Consider the following 18047-nt stretch of genomic DNA (forward strand, 5'->3'; position numbering starts at 1 on the left):
GGATGAAAGTATTTGTGTTCACATTAAATAAATCAGCTTGTCGTTTTACGCTCAACTACTTACAAGCCGGTGTTGACAAATGTGGCAAATAGGCCTGCCAACACCCACAAATGCATACCTGCTCGTACAAGAAAAAATATGCCTTTGTTAATGCACGAGTATGTATGCATATGTGCACACTATATGCCATAAGAGGCTTCTTATGAAATTTTCACATTTTTATTTCCTACAACGAATAGCAAGAGATACACACGGATCGTTCAGAAGCTGGAGAGGAAAAGCCGTTTGGCAGTCGGTTGGCGATAAATCGCTACTTGCTTATGTTGGCGTTTCTCAGCTACATTTTCCAGTCGGCTGCCTCTGTGCTGTGGGTGCTGAAATGGCGGATTAATTTGTTATGAAAGGTATCAACATTCTTTTGGACATTTACATAAGTAGCTTTGCTTAAGATTTAATGGAAAATTTAATACTAATGCTTTGCTAAAGGCGTTAAGGGGAAATTTAATGTTAATGCTTTGCTCAAAACCGCGTAACGTTCTTTAATTCTTAAAATTTTAAGTTTAAAATATTGGCTTTATTAAGGAGCTTTGAAAAACTTTAACAGGATTAATGGGCATAAAATATTCTCAGAGAAGAAAAAGTTTAGCAAGCATTCCATGCAACGGTTTTTATTTAATTAATTTCCTCTCAGTGATTTTGATTTTGTTGGCAGAATCCAAACAAAGAAGAAAGGGCTGAGCAAAGTAAAGGATTTTTAAACTAGAAATAGCGAGAATAATATTTTCAGTTTTTTTCACAATTGTTTCAACTTAACTCAGTTGAAAGCGCTATTTTTAGGCTATTTTTATTTATTTTATAAAACATTTTGCTGCGAGACATGCTGCGTTTCTCAGCATCAGAGTGCAGATATATAGAAATCCGATAAACGAATGTACCAAAAGTATGAATTTCACTTTTAGAAATTCAGGAGCGTAGCAAATTATATTAAAAAATTATTTGTGTGACAATAAAATTTTAAGAAATTATTACCAAAAAAAAAAAAAAAAAACAAATATTAAGTAAAACGTCTTTATGCGTAAGTAAATTCTATCATTTTATGAGAATAATAAAAAGACATTCCTTTTTTAGTTTACCGAAAGAAACGAATTATGCAGGCACTCTAAATTTACAAAATGTAACAACTATGTATGTGACAAATAAAAAATCGTCGGTATTATGAAGAAAAATCTTAGGCCAGAACAAGCAGGCAAGTATCGTAAGGATTCTAGGCACATACCCAGCAAAGAGGTGGCCTCCCTTTATTGACGCAATGCAATAATATTTCTTATTTAACTGTTGGCAAAGTTGACTTATAGCCTCTTTCTTATGGTGGCAGTTCACCCTAGGACTTCCTCTCGTGTATCAAGATCCTGTAGAACTGTTTTTTAAACCTGTAGGGCTTGTTTTTTATACCAGATTACGAACTAAAAAAGCCAGTTCGATCTTAAGGCCACGATTTTAAATCTCATCAGCCTCTTTGATATATCGGGAGTCCTTTTCACCGTTAAGGAAACTAGGCTATTCTGCTTCAATAAAAAATTTACGCTGGTTCTTATCAGTTTTTATCCAGCTGATCTTTTTTCTTCTGTTGCTGAACAGTTTGAGATCTCAACGCTTAACAAACTGTTGCCTTTCTTGGCTTAGCGCCAAAGCAGCATTGATTCCAATATCACGCGAACTGCCTACTGTGTCTTGGATGGAGGTGGGCAGGGCAGCCCTTGTGCTTTGTATTATTAATAAGTATGAAAGGAAAATAAAATGTTTTACAACTTTAGTCTCGTATTAACTACCTTTTTCCCACGCTGTTGGCAATTAATTGGCAAAATTAATTTTTTGTTTAATTCATTAAAACTCAATGACTTGGGAAAAAACGCTCCCCCTTTTAACCAGCAAGTAGCCGTGCTGTGCTAGCAAGCAATTATTTGCCTTGCGAAACCTGAAGGAATTTAGCAATCCAAGAAATGAAAATACGTGCAAAGTAAACAAGATAACAGTAAGTGTTTATATGTATGTATAATACATGAAATTTTTGATGAAAATCCACATTTCGTAGCAGTCGATACCCTTCCGACAAGCAAAAACGTTTGTACTTGAAAATATGCCTTAAAATATGGCCTTTACGTGTGCCACGTGCGGCACTGGCCAAGCAGCCAGGCAGCACTAATAACACTGGTCTTGTGGGGAAAAAATTTATTTTTGTATTTCTTAAGCTTTTTGATTGCGTGCCTGAGTGCTGTAATATTACACAAGAGAAGCTACTTATGTTAGCTTTGCACGCTGGCTTATTTCTGTGCTCTTCCTTTTTCCGGGTCTTTGCCATTTTTTGACCCACTCTCGTTGTCTAAGTTATAACTATATTTTTATTATCCAACTTTAATGGTATGTCACAAACTACATGAACTGCTTGAATTTTTAAAACTGTTGATAAGAGAGCAAATACCCAGGAGGAAAATCCCATGGACTCAAACTCACCAGTTGATATTCGTGCAACATTTAAATATTCTTTGAATTGCTACCCCTGGAGCGGAGGAAGTTCAGTCCATGGCGTTCTGCAATTCGTGCATGTCGTCATTAGTGGTAATTTGCGCTCGCTCTAAAGCAGAGATGATTGGTAGATGAAGCGACACATTTAGGAACAGCGGGATAATATTTTGTACACCCATAATACGGTCTTAATACTGAACCCTCAATAAAAAGATCGTTTGAAAAAAATTCGTCTTAATTGTTTGGAGTAAACCTTTTTTATTTTTCGACACAGTCTCCTTTTAAGCTTATACACTTCGTCCAACGCTGTTCTAGTTTTAACTAGCCAAATAGCCTTTTATTTCTACAATATTGTTTTGTTTGAATACAAACTTTTCTCCCAGCCATTACTTCAAGTTGGGGAATAAATAATAGTCCAAAGGATCCAAGGGAGCCAAATCTGGAAAATTGGGGTATTTGCTAGCAAGCAACATTGGAACAATATTTCCATTAATTTTGCGACTACTACTGCTGAGGCGTGAACTAGTATGTTGTCGTAATGGAAAGGAAAATTTCTCGACTTCCTCGATTCAAATGAATAACAAACACAAAGAAATAGACCGATCTCGATACTCTCCAGTAGTGCCATCTCTCGGACCGAGAGAAATACGATTTGAACCGACTGAAATTTTACGATGTACATGCATACATAACCTCAAATATGAATGATACCAACATTTTCATCCCAATGTTGATACGTCTAAGTTTAAATACAATAAAATTGATTAGGCTTTATGCTATATTTAGGTTCCGATGTTAGAACCACTTTTTAAAGTCGTCTCTAGTAGCCGAAAAAATTTGCAATTTGTCCTGATTTTGACGAGTTTTGTACAATTTACTTTTAATATTATTTACCAACTATATACAATTGAAATAAAACTCAAAACCGTTTCGGTGTGATGCGCTGCAAAATAGACTGACTATTAGCATTAAAATATTGCTGAAAAATAAATGGTGACCAAAGAAGAAAAAAATATCGAAATTTCCCCTCAGTTGTAAGTACGCAATGTCAATTTTCTCGTGAGGTCGGTCATCCACGAACGGGCTGCACTCTTGGCTCAGCGACTATGCAAGCTAAATGACCTTTTATGAAGCGGGCACAATCCACAAGTTTTCGACGAAGTATCAAAATGTCCACAAAATCTAACTTTTTGGTACGGTTTATGGCGTGGCGACAACTTAGGATCCGAATTCGAAAAGAAAATAAAAGGCAAATACTGTTATCTTCAATGGTCTTTGGTAGAGAGCAGTGTGAACAAATCTTCTGCAGCTGGAGCTTGACCACATCGTTGTGCGCCTGCGTTTCAACAAAACGGCGCTATATGAGTGTACCATACAAGCCGCGCAACGCTCGAAGTGGTAAAACAAAAATTTGATGACTAATTCATTTCAGGGCGAGCGGTCATCAATTGGCCGCTACGAGCATGCGACATTTCCCTCCTTGATGACGCTCGCTAGGGCTACATCAAGTAGCTGGTCTACGCTAACGAACGAATTAAAATTCGAGACGAATTCGGCGGAATAACGTCATACATATTGAGCGCAGGCAAAAACAAAAAAAAAAAAAAACAATGGATCGTACGCTTGTAGTATTGCGAGCGAAGCCGAGGCGGTCATTTGAATGATGAGCTATGCCATATAGTTATAACGGCGGGAATGAAGCTTCAAAATAAAGGCGGAACCAATTTAATATCTCACATCGTTGTTGCTTTTAAAATTTTCTTTCCGTAGTTTTTATCTGGTCACCTTACATACACTGGTGCTTCCACAATTAAGCCGCTTTATCTCTTTACAATATTCCCAATGATTTTCATTCGTTAATTGTTTATAAAAACGTAGTGCAATTTATTACCAACATCTTATAAATCAAAGAGCCAAACTTAAAAAAAAAAATATTAAAAAAAATGTAATAAATTTCAAAGAATTCTTTTTAAGATTTTCAACTTTTTAATCATAATTCTTAGAAAACAAGACACTTATTGAGAAATATTGACAATTTTCGGTTTTTTACTTAACTCCAATAATTCTTTAACGAAAATGTTGTCAATTCCCCTAAAAAATCCATACAAATCCAAGTTGCAAAGTGTGTGCAAATTAAAAAAAAAATGACATACATTTTCTTTTTAATTTTTAGAAATAATTTGGGTGTGCAGTTTCTTAGCCCGTTGAACTTTGGTGCAATAAAGTGCAAATTCAAAGTAGCGCCAAAATCGCTTTGATTTTTTACACATTTTCTGCATACGATGTTGAGCATTTTCTTCCTTATAAAAGACCTCCGAGCATGCGCTTCAAAAATATTGCGAACATTGGAAAAAGATAAAGAAAAGTGTACATATAATTTAATTTTTTAGTAAAAATCTAATACCTTCCAGACTGATTTCTTATGCGCTGAAAGAGTACCAGTTGTGCAGCAAAAACTTTTTCTTAAACAGTATAGGATTTTCCTGGCGGCTATTCGTATGTATGCGCTGTTTTTTTTTATTTACCCACACATGCGAATGCGCATGCAAATCAAGGACATTTATTTGGCCTACAGCTTCAAACTACAATATTCTCATTTGGGAGCAACCTAAGCTAAACCAAAAGCGAATCAGTAAAATTGCGAAAACGTATAGCGGAAGGGCAGCGGGAAGCGCTCTCGGCTGTTAACCGCAATGGATACATACATATTTCACTTCATTTAGATTGTTTATTCAGAATATTTTTACTTTTGTTTTGTTTTCTTTTTTAATTTTTTTTTTTATTTTGTGTGTGTTTTTTTATTGAAAGCAACCACTGCCATGCTGTGCTTCCGTTCTCGGCCTACTACCTCCGGGGAAGCCAAAATCCGTTGGAATCTGCTAGTTCGCCTTGTACGTTTTTCGGTTACTTTAATTTGTTTCACATACCCATTTTCTGCTGTCCTTGCTCTGTGTCAAAACTGTGCCCAGCTGGGGAAAGGCATTCAACCGGCAAATAAAAAACAGCTGATGACATGTTTTCATTTTCCTGACTTGCTTTATCTACCTTTTATACATTTTTTTATTCAACATTTGCCATACAGCTGTGCGCTGCCTGGACCTTCGACCTTCTTCCTTCGTCCAATAGTTGATGCTTGACGTGCAGAATAAATTGTGCTACTTTTGCCACATAAATAATCATAGCACCACTTGCACTCCCACGCTTTCTATGGAAAGTGCCTAACATCCATACACACATACAAATATTCTAAATATATTTTCGGCAAATTTGTCGCACTATTGACACTTGTGGGCTTTTGCAATAAATCACTTGAGCCTTGTTGCAAAGAATTTAGCCGCTTGTTGCCTACTTATACTTGCCACACATTAATCACTCGTTGCCGGAACTTTGATTGGCTTGGCAAAGAAATTCCCAAAAACATCTGTTTATGTGCTTAAAATAGCTTCCTCTTCAGTCTCAAGTTGGCAATAGTGAGTTATAAGCAATTTATTGACCTTTGTGTCACTGTAAATTTGGGAATTCGAAGCAAACTAAAATCTAGAATATTAAGTTTACTTATTTATCAAACGAGAACCTGCGTGCTGAAAATATTCATCACCGTTTTTATTTATTTATTTAGTTCAAATGAGATTGAGGTAGAGCTGATGCAGACCACCTGCGATTGGTAGTCAACTAGGTCGTGGATTGCGAATCATCTTTTTAAACTCTCAAAATGCTGCTGCACCAATCTTCGGGAGTTGCTCCTTCGCGCTTTCTGGCTAAGTGAAGTCTTGCGAGTCTGGCGCTGTACATTATTTGGGAGCAACATTAGTTGCTTAGTATTGCTGAAGCGAAGCCAATGGGAAAAGACAGCTTTGAGCTAATTTCCTGACCATTGAAAAAATTGTTTACGTTGAAAAAATTCACTCACTTATTTCTTAAAAATTAGAATTTATATACTTCGCGTCCTCGAAGAAATAAAACGGAAATTAAAGCTTAGGACTCAATAAATCATTTCCACCTGATCCTGTTTTTGGGTAGCAATTTTAGTGCGTTCCACGATTTTCCGTATTCATCGCATTATTTTATAGCGATCTTTTTCTTGCAGCCTTAGGACGGCGGCTCTTGCGGAATTCGTAGGGGTTCCAATTAAGAGCTGGTCCACAGACTTCCGATTTGTGCTCTCGCAGTGTGTGGCCTATCCACCTCCACTTTCGTATTTCCACTTTTATATGACTGTCCGTTGGCTGTAAGGGGCACTTCTTATATAACTCATCGTTGCTCATCCTTCACAAGGCTTTCAATTTTTTTGGTTAGATGGTCGGCTGCAAGCCAGCTCACGCATCCATGGAGTAGTACTGAGATGATATTTGATTTAAATTTTCTCATTTTTGTATGGAAAGATATTTGTGATGAGTTCGAGGTTTGGTCCAATTGAGCATATACGCCAGTTGCTTTATTTATTCTGGCCAGGATATCCTTTCCCACACTATTCTCATTGCCTTGGTAGCTAAAATCTTTGACTTACTCATGCTCTAATGGTGCGGAAATAGTGTTATGGATACGGCACCACTAATTGATGCTTTACCCCAGGAGCCGGGTTGAATGAAAATTGGCGTTTGTTGGAAACTCTGCGCCAAAGTAACAAGCGAAATTGTGTTCTAATTTCCAATTGTTTTTCCTTTTTTTCTCTGAAACTAAAGCATAACAAATTTCTTTTATCGGCTGTTACGACAAGTAAAGGATTGAGTTTTAAGTAAAGTGAAGTATGCAATTTTCCGAAGAAAACTTATTTCCCATATTTAATGCTTTTCTTTATGTTCTTCAAAACGTACATAACCAAAAAAAAAAAACAATGCATTCTTTCTTAACACACTGACGTACATACTTACAAACAATTATCACTTCATCCCCTAAATGCGCCCGCTGTCGGTATGCAAAAATTCTGAGCGCAAAGCGCGAGGTTACCAGCTACAGTAATTTCTTTGTTTTTACATCACTTCTTATATCTTTTCCATTGTTCTTCTATCATTTTAACAATGGATTTTCACGAAACTCAATGGAAGATATTCGAAAGCGTATATGACAGCAGAAGTTTTAGCTGGCACCTTCTTTGTAAACAGGTAGCCGAGTGGTCTGTAGCACAAAGTCTGGGCAATACCCGGATGTTTACAAAATCACCTACTGATAGTTTTGATTGATTTGATAGATTGCCAATGGCAAATGACAAATGACAAATGCCAATTTATTTGGAAGTTTGGTATTGCCCGCACATTTCCTTGTTATAATTCCATCAAGTAATTTTTAAGGAGCTGACTTTTATTTTCAAGTAAAAAATGTGGTTTTGACCTTTGAAAGAGTTGCTTGATATCTTTGCGAATGCTATTTCCGCAGCCTCACCTACAGCAAAGACTTCTGCTTGAAAGATACTGCAGTGGTCGGGAAGCTTAAATGGCTGCCTGATGCCTAGCTCTGCATAGTAGATCCCTGCCCCTACTCCGTCTAACATTTTCGAGCCATCAGTAAATATATTAAGAGTATTTGGGTTAGGTTTCATTCCTTTTTTTCATCTCTCTTCTTCTATTGTTTTTCGGAATTTCTTCACCCAATTGCATTTCGGTGTCAATAGTCCGTTTGGACCCTATAACTAATGCCTATTGAGCTATGTCCGAATGTTTTACAGGTCAATTCGCCTGTCGCGCTGAGTTTTACGGCGGATTTAGCTGCTAGGCATTTCGCCGCAATATCAATCGGTGACAAGTTGAGTATTCTTTCAAGCGCTGCCGTTGGAGTAGTTCTCAATGCACCTGTTGTGCAGAGTGCACCTGGACGGTGAATACTTTCCATAGCTTTTTGTATGTCGGTATTCTTAGCGCAGTCCACCACACCAGAGTGCCGTATAGTAATATTGGCTTTACTATAGCTGAGTAGCACCAATACATTATAGCAGGAGATTGACCCCATGTAACTCCCAGCATCGTTTTTCATGCATATAGTGCGTTACTAGCCTTTTTCTTACTCTCTAATATATTGTGCTTCCATGATAGTTTACTATCCAGAATTACTCCAAGGTACTTTGTGTGGTTTTTAAGAGTTAGTTCCACGTCGTTTAGATTCGGGGTTGCCAATAGGGGGTCTTGTACCTTCTAGTAAGAAGTATCATATTCGTTTTATCATTATGTCACTCACGGTGTTTAGGTATTTACCAGTTATTACTATGGCTATGTCATCTGCATATGCTACAGGTGTGGCCTCTGGCGGCACAGCTTCCGTCTTCACTGTGCCTGCCGGTGGTAGCACCCTCTTCTCCCACCGACGTTTGGGTTAATATAATAACCCGTGTGTTTTCCTCGTCTACCGCCATATGAGTTTTTATTTCAGGGATCTCAAACACATAGCGTTTTATTCCTAGCCGCCAGGCACCTCATTAGCATTGATCTTTGTATTATCCCCCCGACCACACCTTGGGATAACATATAGAGTTAGTCACCGCGGAGAGGAAGGAGAGGTCATACAGTGATCTTAGCTAGTCTGTCCACATTGCAATCAGGTAGACCTGGTTAAACCTAACCTCATGCAATGCAGCCAGTGGTGTCCATTGCTCAGTCGGCGCCCACGGGGAGGAACTAGCTACGAGGATTTTCGAGGATAGTTCTTATTTACATTTTAACATTTTAAATGCATAGCTAAAATTTATATTCTAAAGTTTAAGGCATTTGAATTTCAGAAATATTTTCATTCAGGTTCCATTTAGACTTTTCGTTTTCTCGAAGAAAAATTTCAAGGTTATTATATTAGAGATATTGGGATTTTTTAGACCATGAATGATCTTACAGGCCGCAGTATCGGGTTCGACTTTTACCCATCTACCTCAAGAGCGAACTTAGGAAACTTTGACAAATATTGCAAATAGCTTTCATGACCGAAAAGTTTAGAATTATTAGAGTAAAGATGTTCCTCTAAATGTTTCCCTAGCGTCGGTTACTTAAAACTTTGAAGGTATTTTTGGAAAATTTAATACTTGGGTTACACCGATGGGCGATTTTTTGAAAACACAAAGTAGCGGAGAATAAAATATTGACGTTTCTAAAAGAAGAAGCCAAAGAAGAAAAACACGCACACAAAGAAGTGAAAGGAAAGGGGAAAGAAAATTTAGAAATCGAAGAAAGGACATTTATACGAAGGGACATACGAATACAAAACCTGAAAAATGAAACTTATAAGAGATTTTATGAATAAGAAAAAATGTACTCGTATATGCTCTCAGTCCCTTCAATATTTATTGTTTTATTGTTTATATTTCGATACGTGATATGTGATAGAGTAAATAATTTAATCTAAATTGACATATAGACATACATACACATTATTGAAAAAATTCTTATGAAGTAATTAATATTATGAAATGTTTCTTCTGCTTAATTCTCAGACCTCCTTTATTAGCGTCGTTAATAATAACTTCGTTTCAGGATTGTAATCAGTATTCAAATACCACGTCAACGATAGAGTATCAAACAGGTAGAAGAGCTGCTTATTACGGTGATTACTACGTCCAAGCAAATGCAATCAATTAGAATTTTTCATGTTGTCTCAACTCAAGCGCCGCTTTTTAGTCGCCACCTCTTTCTCAGTTGACAGATCGGCCGCATATCCATTACGCTTGGTTGAAATAGATTTCTTAATATTCCCTTGACTCTTTAAGAAGTCCATATCTAAATAATGCGAAAGGGATTTTCGTTTTATGCGTTTCACTTCAATATTCATCCCATCTCTCAGCATTTTTTTATTTACCTAAAAACAAAGAAGCAAAGAAACACACATTTTCAAATCTCTTCAAAGGATTTTAATAAATACAAATTTTTAAATTGTATCAAACAATTTTCGCAACGTACCGCATGCTGTGTAACACGTTCGGCGAAATATTTAAAACTCCCCGTAAGGTCCACTTTGGAGTTCTTCTCTTTGTATTCGAATTCTAAACCGATGAACAGCATCGAACAGAATGGTGCCGTATCAACTGCTGGATTGCCGCTCGGCTCATTCTCTTTGCCGCTGTTACTTTGAGTGGGGACGTCGCCTTTCTTGTAAACAAAACATGTAGGATTTGCATGGAATAAGGACATGTGGTGTTTATGCTGGACATCATCTACCAATAGACGAATCTTTGACTGGACCAAGCCACACCACTGCAGCTGATCTTCACTGGTTTGCGATGTAACCAGAACCACAATAAAATGATGATAACTGAAAATGAGTGAAAAAGAAAAGATGTGCAATGTAGTATAAGCGAAAGTTGGTTAAGATGTCAGCACCAATTATACAATTATATTAGTTGCACCTACCTATAAAAGAAGCTAGGCGCCTCGAAGAGCAGATCCCATGGAGCTGCACCAGACATAATTTCGTTCATGGTAGCCATTCCTCTATTCAATTCATTAATTATAACCTTCTTTGTTGCCTCCGACACATTAAATGCGGAGTTGTACTGTGGATATGCGGGCGTAATAATTGGCATTAGATGAGAACACAAAGCCTATGAAACAAAATTCGAATAATGAAATTAAAAATTGTTTAGCAATATTCAATTATTTGCTCGCTTTTACTTACCGGTGATTGTAAATTAACAATGTCAGGCCGCTTGAGCAGCACTGGATCTGGCCATCTCCAGTGCGAAAACATATTGAAGAATTTCTCCACTAGCGTAGAAGCTGTTGCATTTGGATAAAATTGGCATGTGTGAGCCACTAAAATTGCCCAAGTTATACAGCCAAAGTAGCCCAAGGAATTAGAATATATTCCATGCTCTGCAGTTGAAACGAGAAAAAAGGAGGAAAAATTATGTTATGTTTAACAAATTATTAAAAGTTCATTCATACTAACTTTTTGCCCATAATTTAATCGAACGCAGCGCTAAGCGAAAATTCTCTCTATTCGGCACTAACTCCATTATCTCGTCAGTCACTCGACAGCCATTTAAACTGAGCACCGATTGAGGATCTGAATCTTTAAGTAGATTATCGTCACGTATATCAAAATCCTCTGGTATCTCTTTGGGTGAAAGACGCGCAAATAACAAATCAATTTCAACTCCATCAAATTTCATTTTTATGACCGGTACAGAGGTATTTTCCACTGAACGACATTCTGTTACTTTTGGCTGCTTCTTTAGCAATCCAAAGAACGACGTAAAAAACTCCGAGCGTTCAATGCTGCGTGGTGCGACACAGAGGGCATAAATATTAGCGCCCTTATCATGTACACCCAAACGATATGAACCGAAAGTGTAAATTTTTCCTCCGAGTTTTTTCGCATCTGCTTTGGACATGTTTTTTGCCATTGATACATTTTTAATCCACTTCCTCACAAGCATATTAAGTTTAGTCAAAATCTTTGTACGATGACTTAGTTCATCTGGAGTCTCGAACACATTAAATGCTTCCAATGCTTTGAGTAGAGCGTTGGTTTTCTCTTCAGGACATGACTTTTTCCAACCAATGCCCGATGTCTCGGTGGGCGTTTGCTGCTGATGCGGTGAGTCGTTTTGGCCGCTTTCTTCGCTAGAGTTGTAACTGCCATATCTGGGATTTTGGTACGCGTACATGTTTTTAGTTTTTAAATAGACTTTTCCGACACACAAATAGTAAGTATACTAATCTCACTAGCTCAAACCGATAACTGACTCAAAATACTGTGTTGTATCACCTTTTATACCTTTTTAAGGGGATATTTTCTCACCTACCTGGTCTCAACGAGCGCACAATTAAATGTTTGTTTGCGGCAAATGTCCCGGTACCTTTTGATTGTGTCTTTTGGGCTCAAGCGCGGCTTTTTAGTTGCTTTCTCTTTTTGTGTCAGTTGCTATCTCTTTCTGCGCCAGTTGCTATCTCTATTTCTGTGTGTGCGAATTCGAAGGGATTGCGAGTCACATGTTCTTGCAGACGGCTTGACTCTGTCTTATCATCCTCATTGGCTTTGTTGTTTTGTAAGAGGGCGGCGCCTTTTTGTAAAGCGCAGTCAGTCAGTTAGATCCCACACAATTATCTTGTTTCCTCCAGAAAGTTTTTCACCGTGTTGTCTAAATATGGAGCTCCCTGCGGATTGTAAAATCTGTAAAATCTATTCAGAAAGCGTCCAGCAATTAGAGGTGTTCACATCCTTAAGGGTCTAAACTTTAATTTTCAAATTACGTGCCGTACGCTTTTTAAGTAACCGGCTATAGCTATTTATTTCCTTAGTTAACTTGCATTCCATGCATTCTGTTGTCTCTTGCCTTTTGGTCGTTTGTAATGGTAATGGTAATGTAATGGTTTGTAAATAACATGAATTACCTAAGTATAGTGAAAATATTGCATAAAATACGATGTGCATTGCCCTTTAAGAAAAGTCTCCAACCAACCACCCCAGCTGATCGTCACCGGTTTGCGATGTAACTGAAAGCGCAATAAAGCGTCGCATTCAATTAAAAATAATAATAAACAAAATTGTTGTAAATGCCTGGCCTTCGCATTTGGGGCATATAGAAGAAATTTATGTGGAGTGCTACGTCTGGCGCAAGCAAAATATGTCTGTATATTTCGCCATAAGAAGACAAGCACTTTCAAAGTTCAATGCAAGAACCACATTTGAAGATTGTCTTTGACCTTTATTTATTGTAGTTGCAAATGCAAAGCTTGTAACTCTGGTAACTGTAGTTATTTGAAACTGCGTGGAAAATAAATCATAATATTTTGCACCTGATAAACTGACGGGTTTCGAAACACTCGAAATTCACTCTCTTATCTCTCAAAGAAGAAAATACCCAAGAATATTAAATACAAAATGCACCAGATGACAGGTGGAATGGAAATTCCATGTTTCTTTGTTGGAAATTCTTTTGAATAGTAACAAACGAAATCTGTTCTAAGTTCCTATTGTTTGTATTTTGTTTTCTATGAAACTTAAAAAAAAAACTAAAGCATGACAAATTATCTTTATCGACTGTTGCGACAAGTAAAGGATTAAGGTTTAAGTAAAGTGAAGTATTAAATTTTCCGAAGAAAACTTATTTCCCATATTTAATGGTTTTATTTTATGTTATTGAAAACATGCGTAACAAAAAGAAAACATTTCATTCTTTCTTAACACACTGACGTACATACTTACAAGCAATTATCACTTCATCCCCTAAATGCGCGCGCTGTCGGTATGCAAAAATTCTGAGCGCAAAGCGCGAGGTTACCAGCTACAGTAATTTCTTTGTTTTTACATCACTTCTTATATCTTTTCCATTGTTCTTCTATCATTTTAACAATGGATTTTCGCGAAACTCAATGGAAGATATTCGAAAGTGTCCACTTATATATGACAGCAGAAGTTTTAGCTGACGCCTTCTTTGTAAACAGGTAGCCGAGTGGTCTGTAGCTCGGGGCGTCAACTGTGTGCAAACTACTGTGGTACTTAAGAAAAGAACAATACCCATCCAAGCTAACTGATACATATGTTACACACATACTGATAATACAGAGTTTAGCAATGCATGACCAATAAATGTCAATTTATTTGGAATTTTGTCATTACATTTTGTTTGTTATAATTCGATCAGGTGATTTCTAAGAAAATTATCCTAGTGAAAATTTTTGTAAAAAATATGAGGTTCGTTTAGTTCTTTGTTTTTACTACTTTCGACACAACCAAGCCCAATGTGATCTGTTTTATAATATTAATGTAATAAATATAACGTAAGGCACAAAAATTTACACAAATCTATTGTGAACCTATAACTTGTTGCTAATATTTATATACCAAAGTTAAAGGCTTTCCAATTTGGAAAATCTTTTCATTCAGGTTTCATTTAGAATTTTAGTTTTCTCGAAGTAAAATTTCCAGATTATTATAGCAAAGCTTTCTCGAATATACGTATCATACAAAATTGACCACCATCCTAAAAAATTACTTTTTGTTTCTAGTCCGTTGATATTAGAAAAGGTATAGTGGAAATTTCTTTGTACTCTAAGACGTTTAACGCCTTCGAAATAAACTTAAAAAACTTTTACCGATATTGTGATCTAACTCATTACAAATACGGCATCCTTTGAGACTTCTTTCCCAGAAGGTTTGTTTAGTTTTCTTATCCCTATTTTTTAAAAGTAGCTCAATGTTTCCGTTTAACTTACCACCATTTTGAATTTCAAAGCTCCTCTCAACGTTTAGCTTTTTCCCTAAACTTTCAAGTGCGTTTGACCAAAAGATGTTTCTCTTTATGATAACTTTCGAAAGTTTGTGTGGCAATCTTTTGGCGTCATAATCAAATGATGTTTTGAAAATGGATCTAAAGTGAAGTTGGAATGTATACAAAGGACAATTCGGGATATCTGTTCCTAAGAAAATATAATGAATGGCGTATTTGTGGGCAGATGAAAAATGCTCTTTAAAAAATATATTTGAAATTCCAACTTCTCCGAATATCTCCACATTTGCGCCCTTAAGGGGTTACATGGGTTTTGTGGGTTCAAAAAATCGATTTTTTTTTGGCTTATTAATTTCTACAACATCTCAGGAATATTATTCTAAATTTTCAAGTCGATCCGAATAATAGTTCCGGGAGACAGTCTTTAGAAGGCGTGCGCTCGAAGCCACTTTTATTGTTACTCAAAACTTTAAACGCGTTTTTCTCGGAACTGTGTTTTCAAAGTCGGTTGTGAAATGTTCTCGAAAACTACTTAATCGATTTTGATGAAATTTTCCACAGGTGTTCGAGATACAATTTACTCGTGCTTGGATGAAGGATTTTTTCGTTTTTTTTTCAATTACAACTATTTAAAAACAAAACAAAATTTCAAGCAAATTTGACCGAAATTTTCATTTTTTTGGAAAAATGTCTTCCAAAATTCCAATTTTTACTTTTTTTTCTTTCCTTCGTTCAAGCTCGAGTTTATGGTCTTAACTAAAACACTTATTTTTGTTTTTTCATTTTTGATGATCCTGTCAGGAGTAGTTGTTGACAATGCGGACGCACCTTTTTTTCGAGGGGTCACCGGAAATGACGTCACAATTGAGGAGTTTTAATGTTTTTTTAATGAAAATTTCAAAAAACTTTCTCTAAATATGTATCTGTAAGACAGAAAAAAATTTGAATTAAATAAATAGTTTTTACATAGAAAAAAAAATATATGTAGAAAATAGGCCTTTTTTTACCCGACGAAACCCATGTAGCCCCTTAACTTTGTCTCACTCCAGTGCCAGCTAAGAACAATGGAAATTGTTCGCAGTTAGCTTTATTTTAAGTTTGGTTAGAAAAGTCCTGCAAGTTGCATTTATATATATTTTTAGCTAGACAATTCTGGTTCAACAAAATGCTTTTTACACTAAGCTTTGGTGTTAATTCTACACTAAGTTAGCTATATTCCGTTATTGTAGGAATGTTTTACTCTCTAAATGTAAATTTTTCACTCTCTGTTAATCTATTCTATATCTACTTCTTGGAAAAACCATTGTAGCTGACTTAGCAAAGCCAATTTGCTTGTTCCAGACATTACAATAAGCTCCTAAATTATTGATGATTTTTTGTAATTTTTATACTATACGTTTTTAGATAAGAAAACTATGTCGCTAATATCCTCAATATCAATTCCCTTTTTATGCAAGTCATTTAAATAGAGAAGAACAGAGGTGATCATAAACATCCATGTTTCAGTTCGGTTGAAATTCTGAATTCACCTGAATCATTCAAATTCTTATTATTATTTTGAGGAGATATAGAAAATTATTTACTGGTTATATTCTTAGAGCTGTAAGGAAATCTTAGTCAGTTAGTTATTTCATTAAAGTCAAACCAATTATGAAAAGGGCCATCTGGCGCAAAATTAATCATTCGATTTTGTTTTTGAATAACTTTGTTACTAAATATAAGAAATTATTTTTAGTGATGAAAATCTTTATTTTGATCTTTACACTGCTTGCATGTTTGTATACTGCCGCTGTCTAGTTCATAAATATCAATTATAATTGATGGATGACGCCACTTACAAAAATTATAAATTATAATCTTCCGATAAGCCACTATCTATTTGTATTTCAAAGGCGCATCCAATGCTGATATACAAATACTGCCAAAATTCATGTCGACTTCTGCTTGTAGATGAGTGCCAAATATGTCATGCCAGGTTTTGATGTCATCTTAGGAAACGAATTATTTCAAAGCTATCAAAAAAGTTGTGTGACATTCATTAACAAATCATTACAGAGATAAATCAGATTAGAGATCGTCAGAAAATATTATTGGAGAATTATTGGAATAATTAATAATACTTTAAATTTCAATGGAATTTATTATTACATATTTTGTTCAACTAAGACACCATAGAATCTCATTTCTGTGCACAACAACTAATGTTTAAAATCTTACTACAACACATTTTATGTAAAGGCAAAGAAAATAATTATTTAAAAATTCTCATTCATATAGTTTTGATTTCTTACTTTTCAACAAAGCTGTATTTTTACTTCTCAATTTGCTTTCAGCAGACCCAATATCAAATATTTTGATTGGAAGTGTGCGAAAATTTTGCGTACTTGCTTTTTATCTTCGCGCTTTTATTAATGATATTGGCTATAAAATCTAATGTGCGTAGTAAACGCTGCTCCATGGAAGTGGGAATACCAAATTAGATGGTCATTTGTGTAATATATCATTTATGTGTAGTAAATTAAAAAAAGTCTATGACATGAAAATATTGGTAAGCCTGACATTTTTTGGGGATTAGTTGTAAGCTCACAATAAAGGGTATTTCCTCTTTCTTTTCTCACACGATTCTGTGAAGACAAAGTGCTATGCAGAGATATGCATTGCAAACTTAATGCCCCTGGCGATGCAACTTAACACAGATTTTTTGTTTTAATAAAATAAACAGAAGATAATTTAACTTTTTTTCCTATTAACTCAAACACAAATAGCTACAGCATTTAAAAGTTTGTATGTCAGCTCTAATGGAATAAAATTTCATCATTATTCTTCTTCAAATTCTGAAAATATTTAAAATGCTTCACATACATTTTTATGGAAAATTTTGGTTCAATATCATTTTATAAATCACTTGGAAAACATTTGACAATAATTTATGCAAACAGTCATGCATATTTTTTTGTTACTTTATATTTCCATCAATTCCAATGCAATTGACTTTTATTTGTTCATTTATTTTCGATCAAATAAATGCAAACTCTTCGTGTTCCCTGCTCGCTCTTCGTCCATGTCACTTCCACTCAAATGAATCGGTGCACAGCCCTGTAGGGAAAAATACTATTGATGAAGTACAAAACTAACAGTTCATTTGTCGATTCAATTATTATATGTTTAACCGTTGTTATATGTTAGCAAGTGAAAGTTTTGGCACGACGATGTCCTACGAAATGTGAATTGTCCGACCAGGCTTCAGCAAAATACTAGTTACAATACGACGATACAATGATTTTTTCAAACAATTCACAGATAGAAATGAGCAATGTACAGATAATAGTTAATAGTTTACATATATATGTAAAGTACATATAAAATTACTAGCATTATA

General features: G+C 35.7%; 1 protein-coding gene across 1 annotated transcript; it reads right to left on the reverse strand.

Annotated features, from left to right (window-relative positions):
- Positions 1–10092: 10092 nt before the first annotated feature.
- LOC129244101 (poly(A) polymerase type 3-like) lies at positions 10093–12103 on the reverse strand. Its single transcript, XM_054881717.1, has 5 exons — positions 11383–12103; positions 11110–11306; positions 10845–11035; positions 10395–10746; positions 10093–10293 (listed from the first exon to the last, which is right to left on the reverse strand). Exons 1-5 carry the CDS (start codon positions 12101–12103, stop codon positions 10093–10095), a joined length of 1662 nt encoding a protein of 553 aa, XP_054737692.1.
- Positions 12104–18047: the final 5944 nt, after the last annotated feature.

This window comes from Anastrepha obliqua, chromosome 4 (genome assembly GCF_027943255.1).
Source record: "Anastrepha obliqua isolate idAnaObli1 chromosome 4, idAnaObli1_1.0, whole genome shotgun sequence".
Classification (NCBI taxonomy): domain Eukaryota; kingdom Metazoa; phylum Arthropoda; class Insecta; order Diptera; family Tephritidae; genus Anastrepha; species Anastrepha obliqua.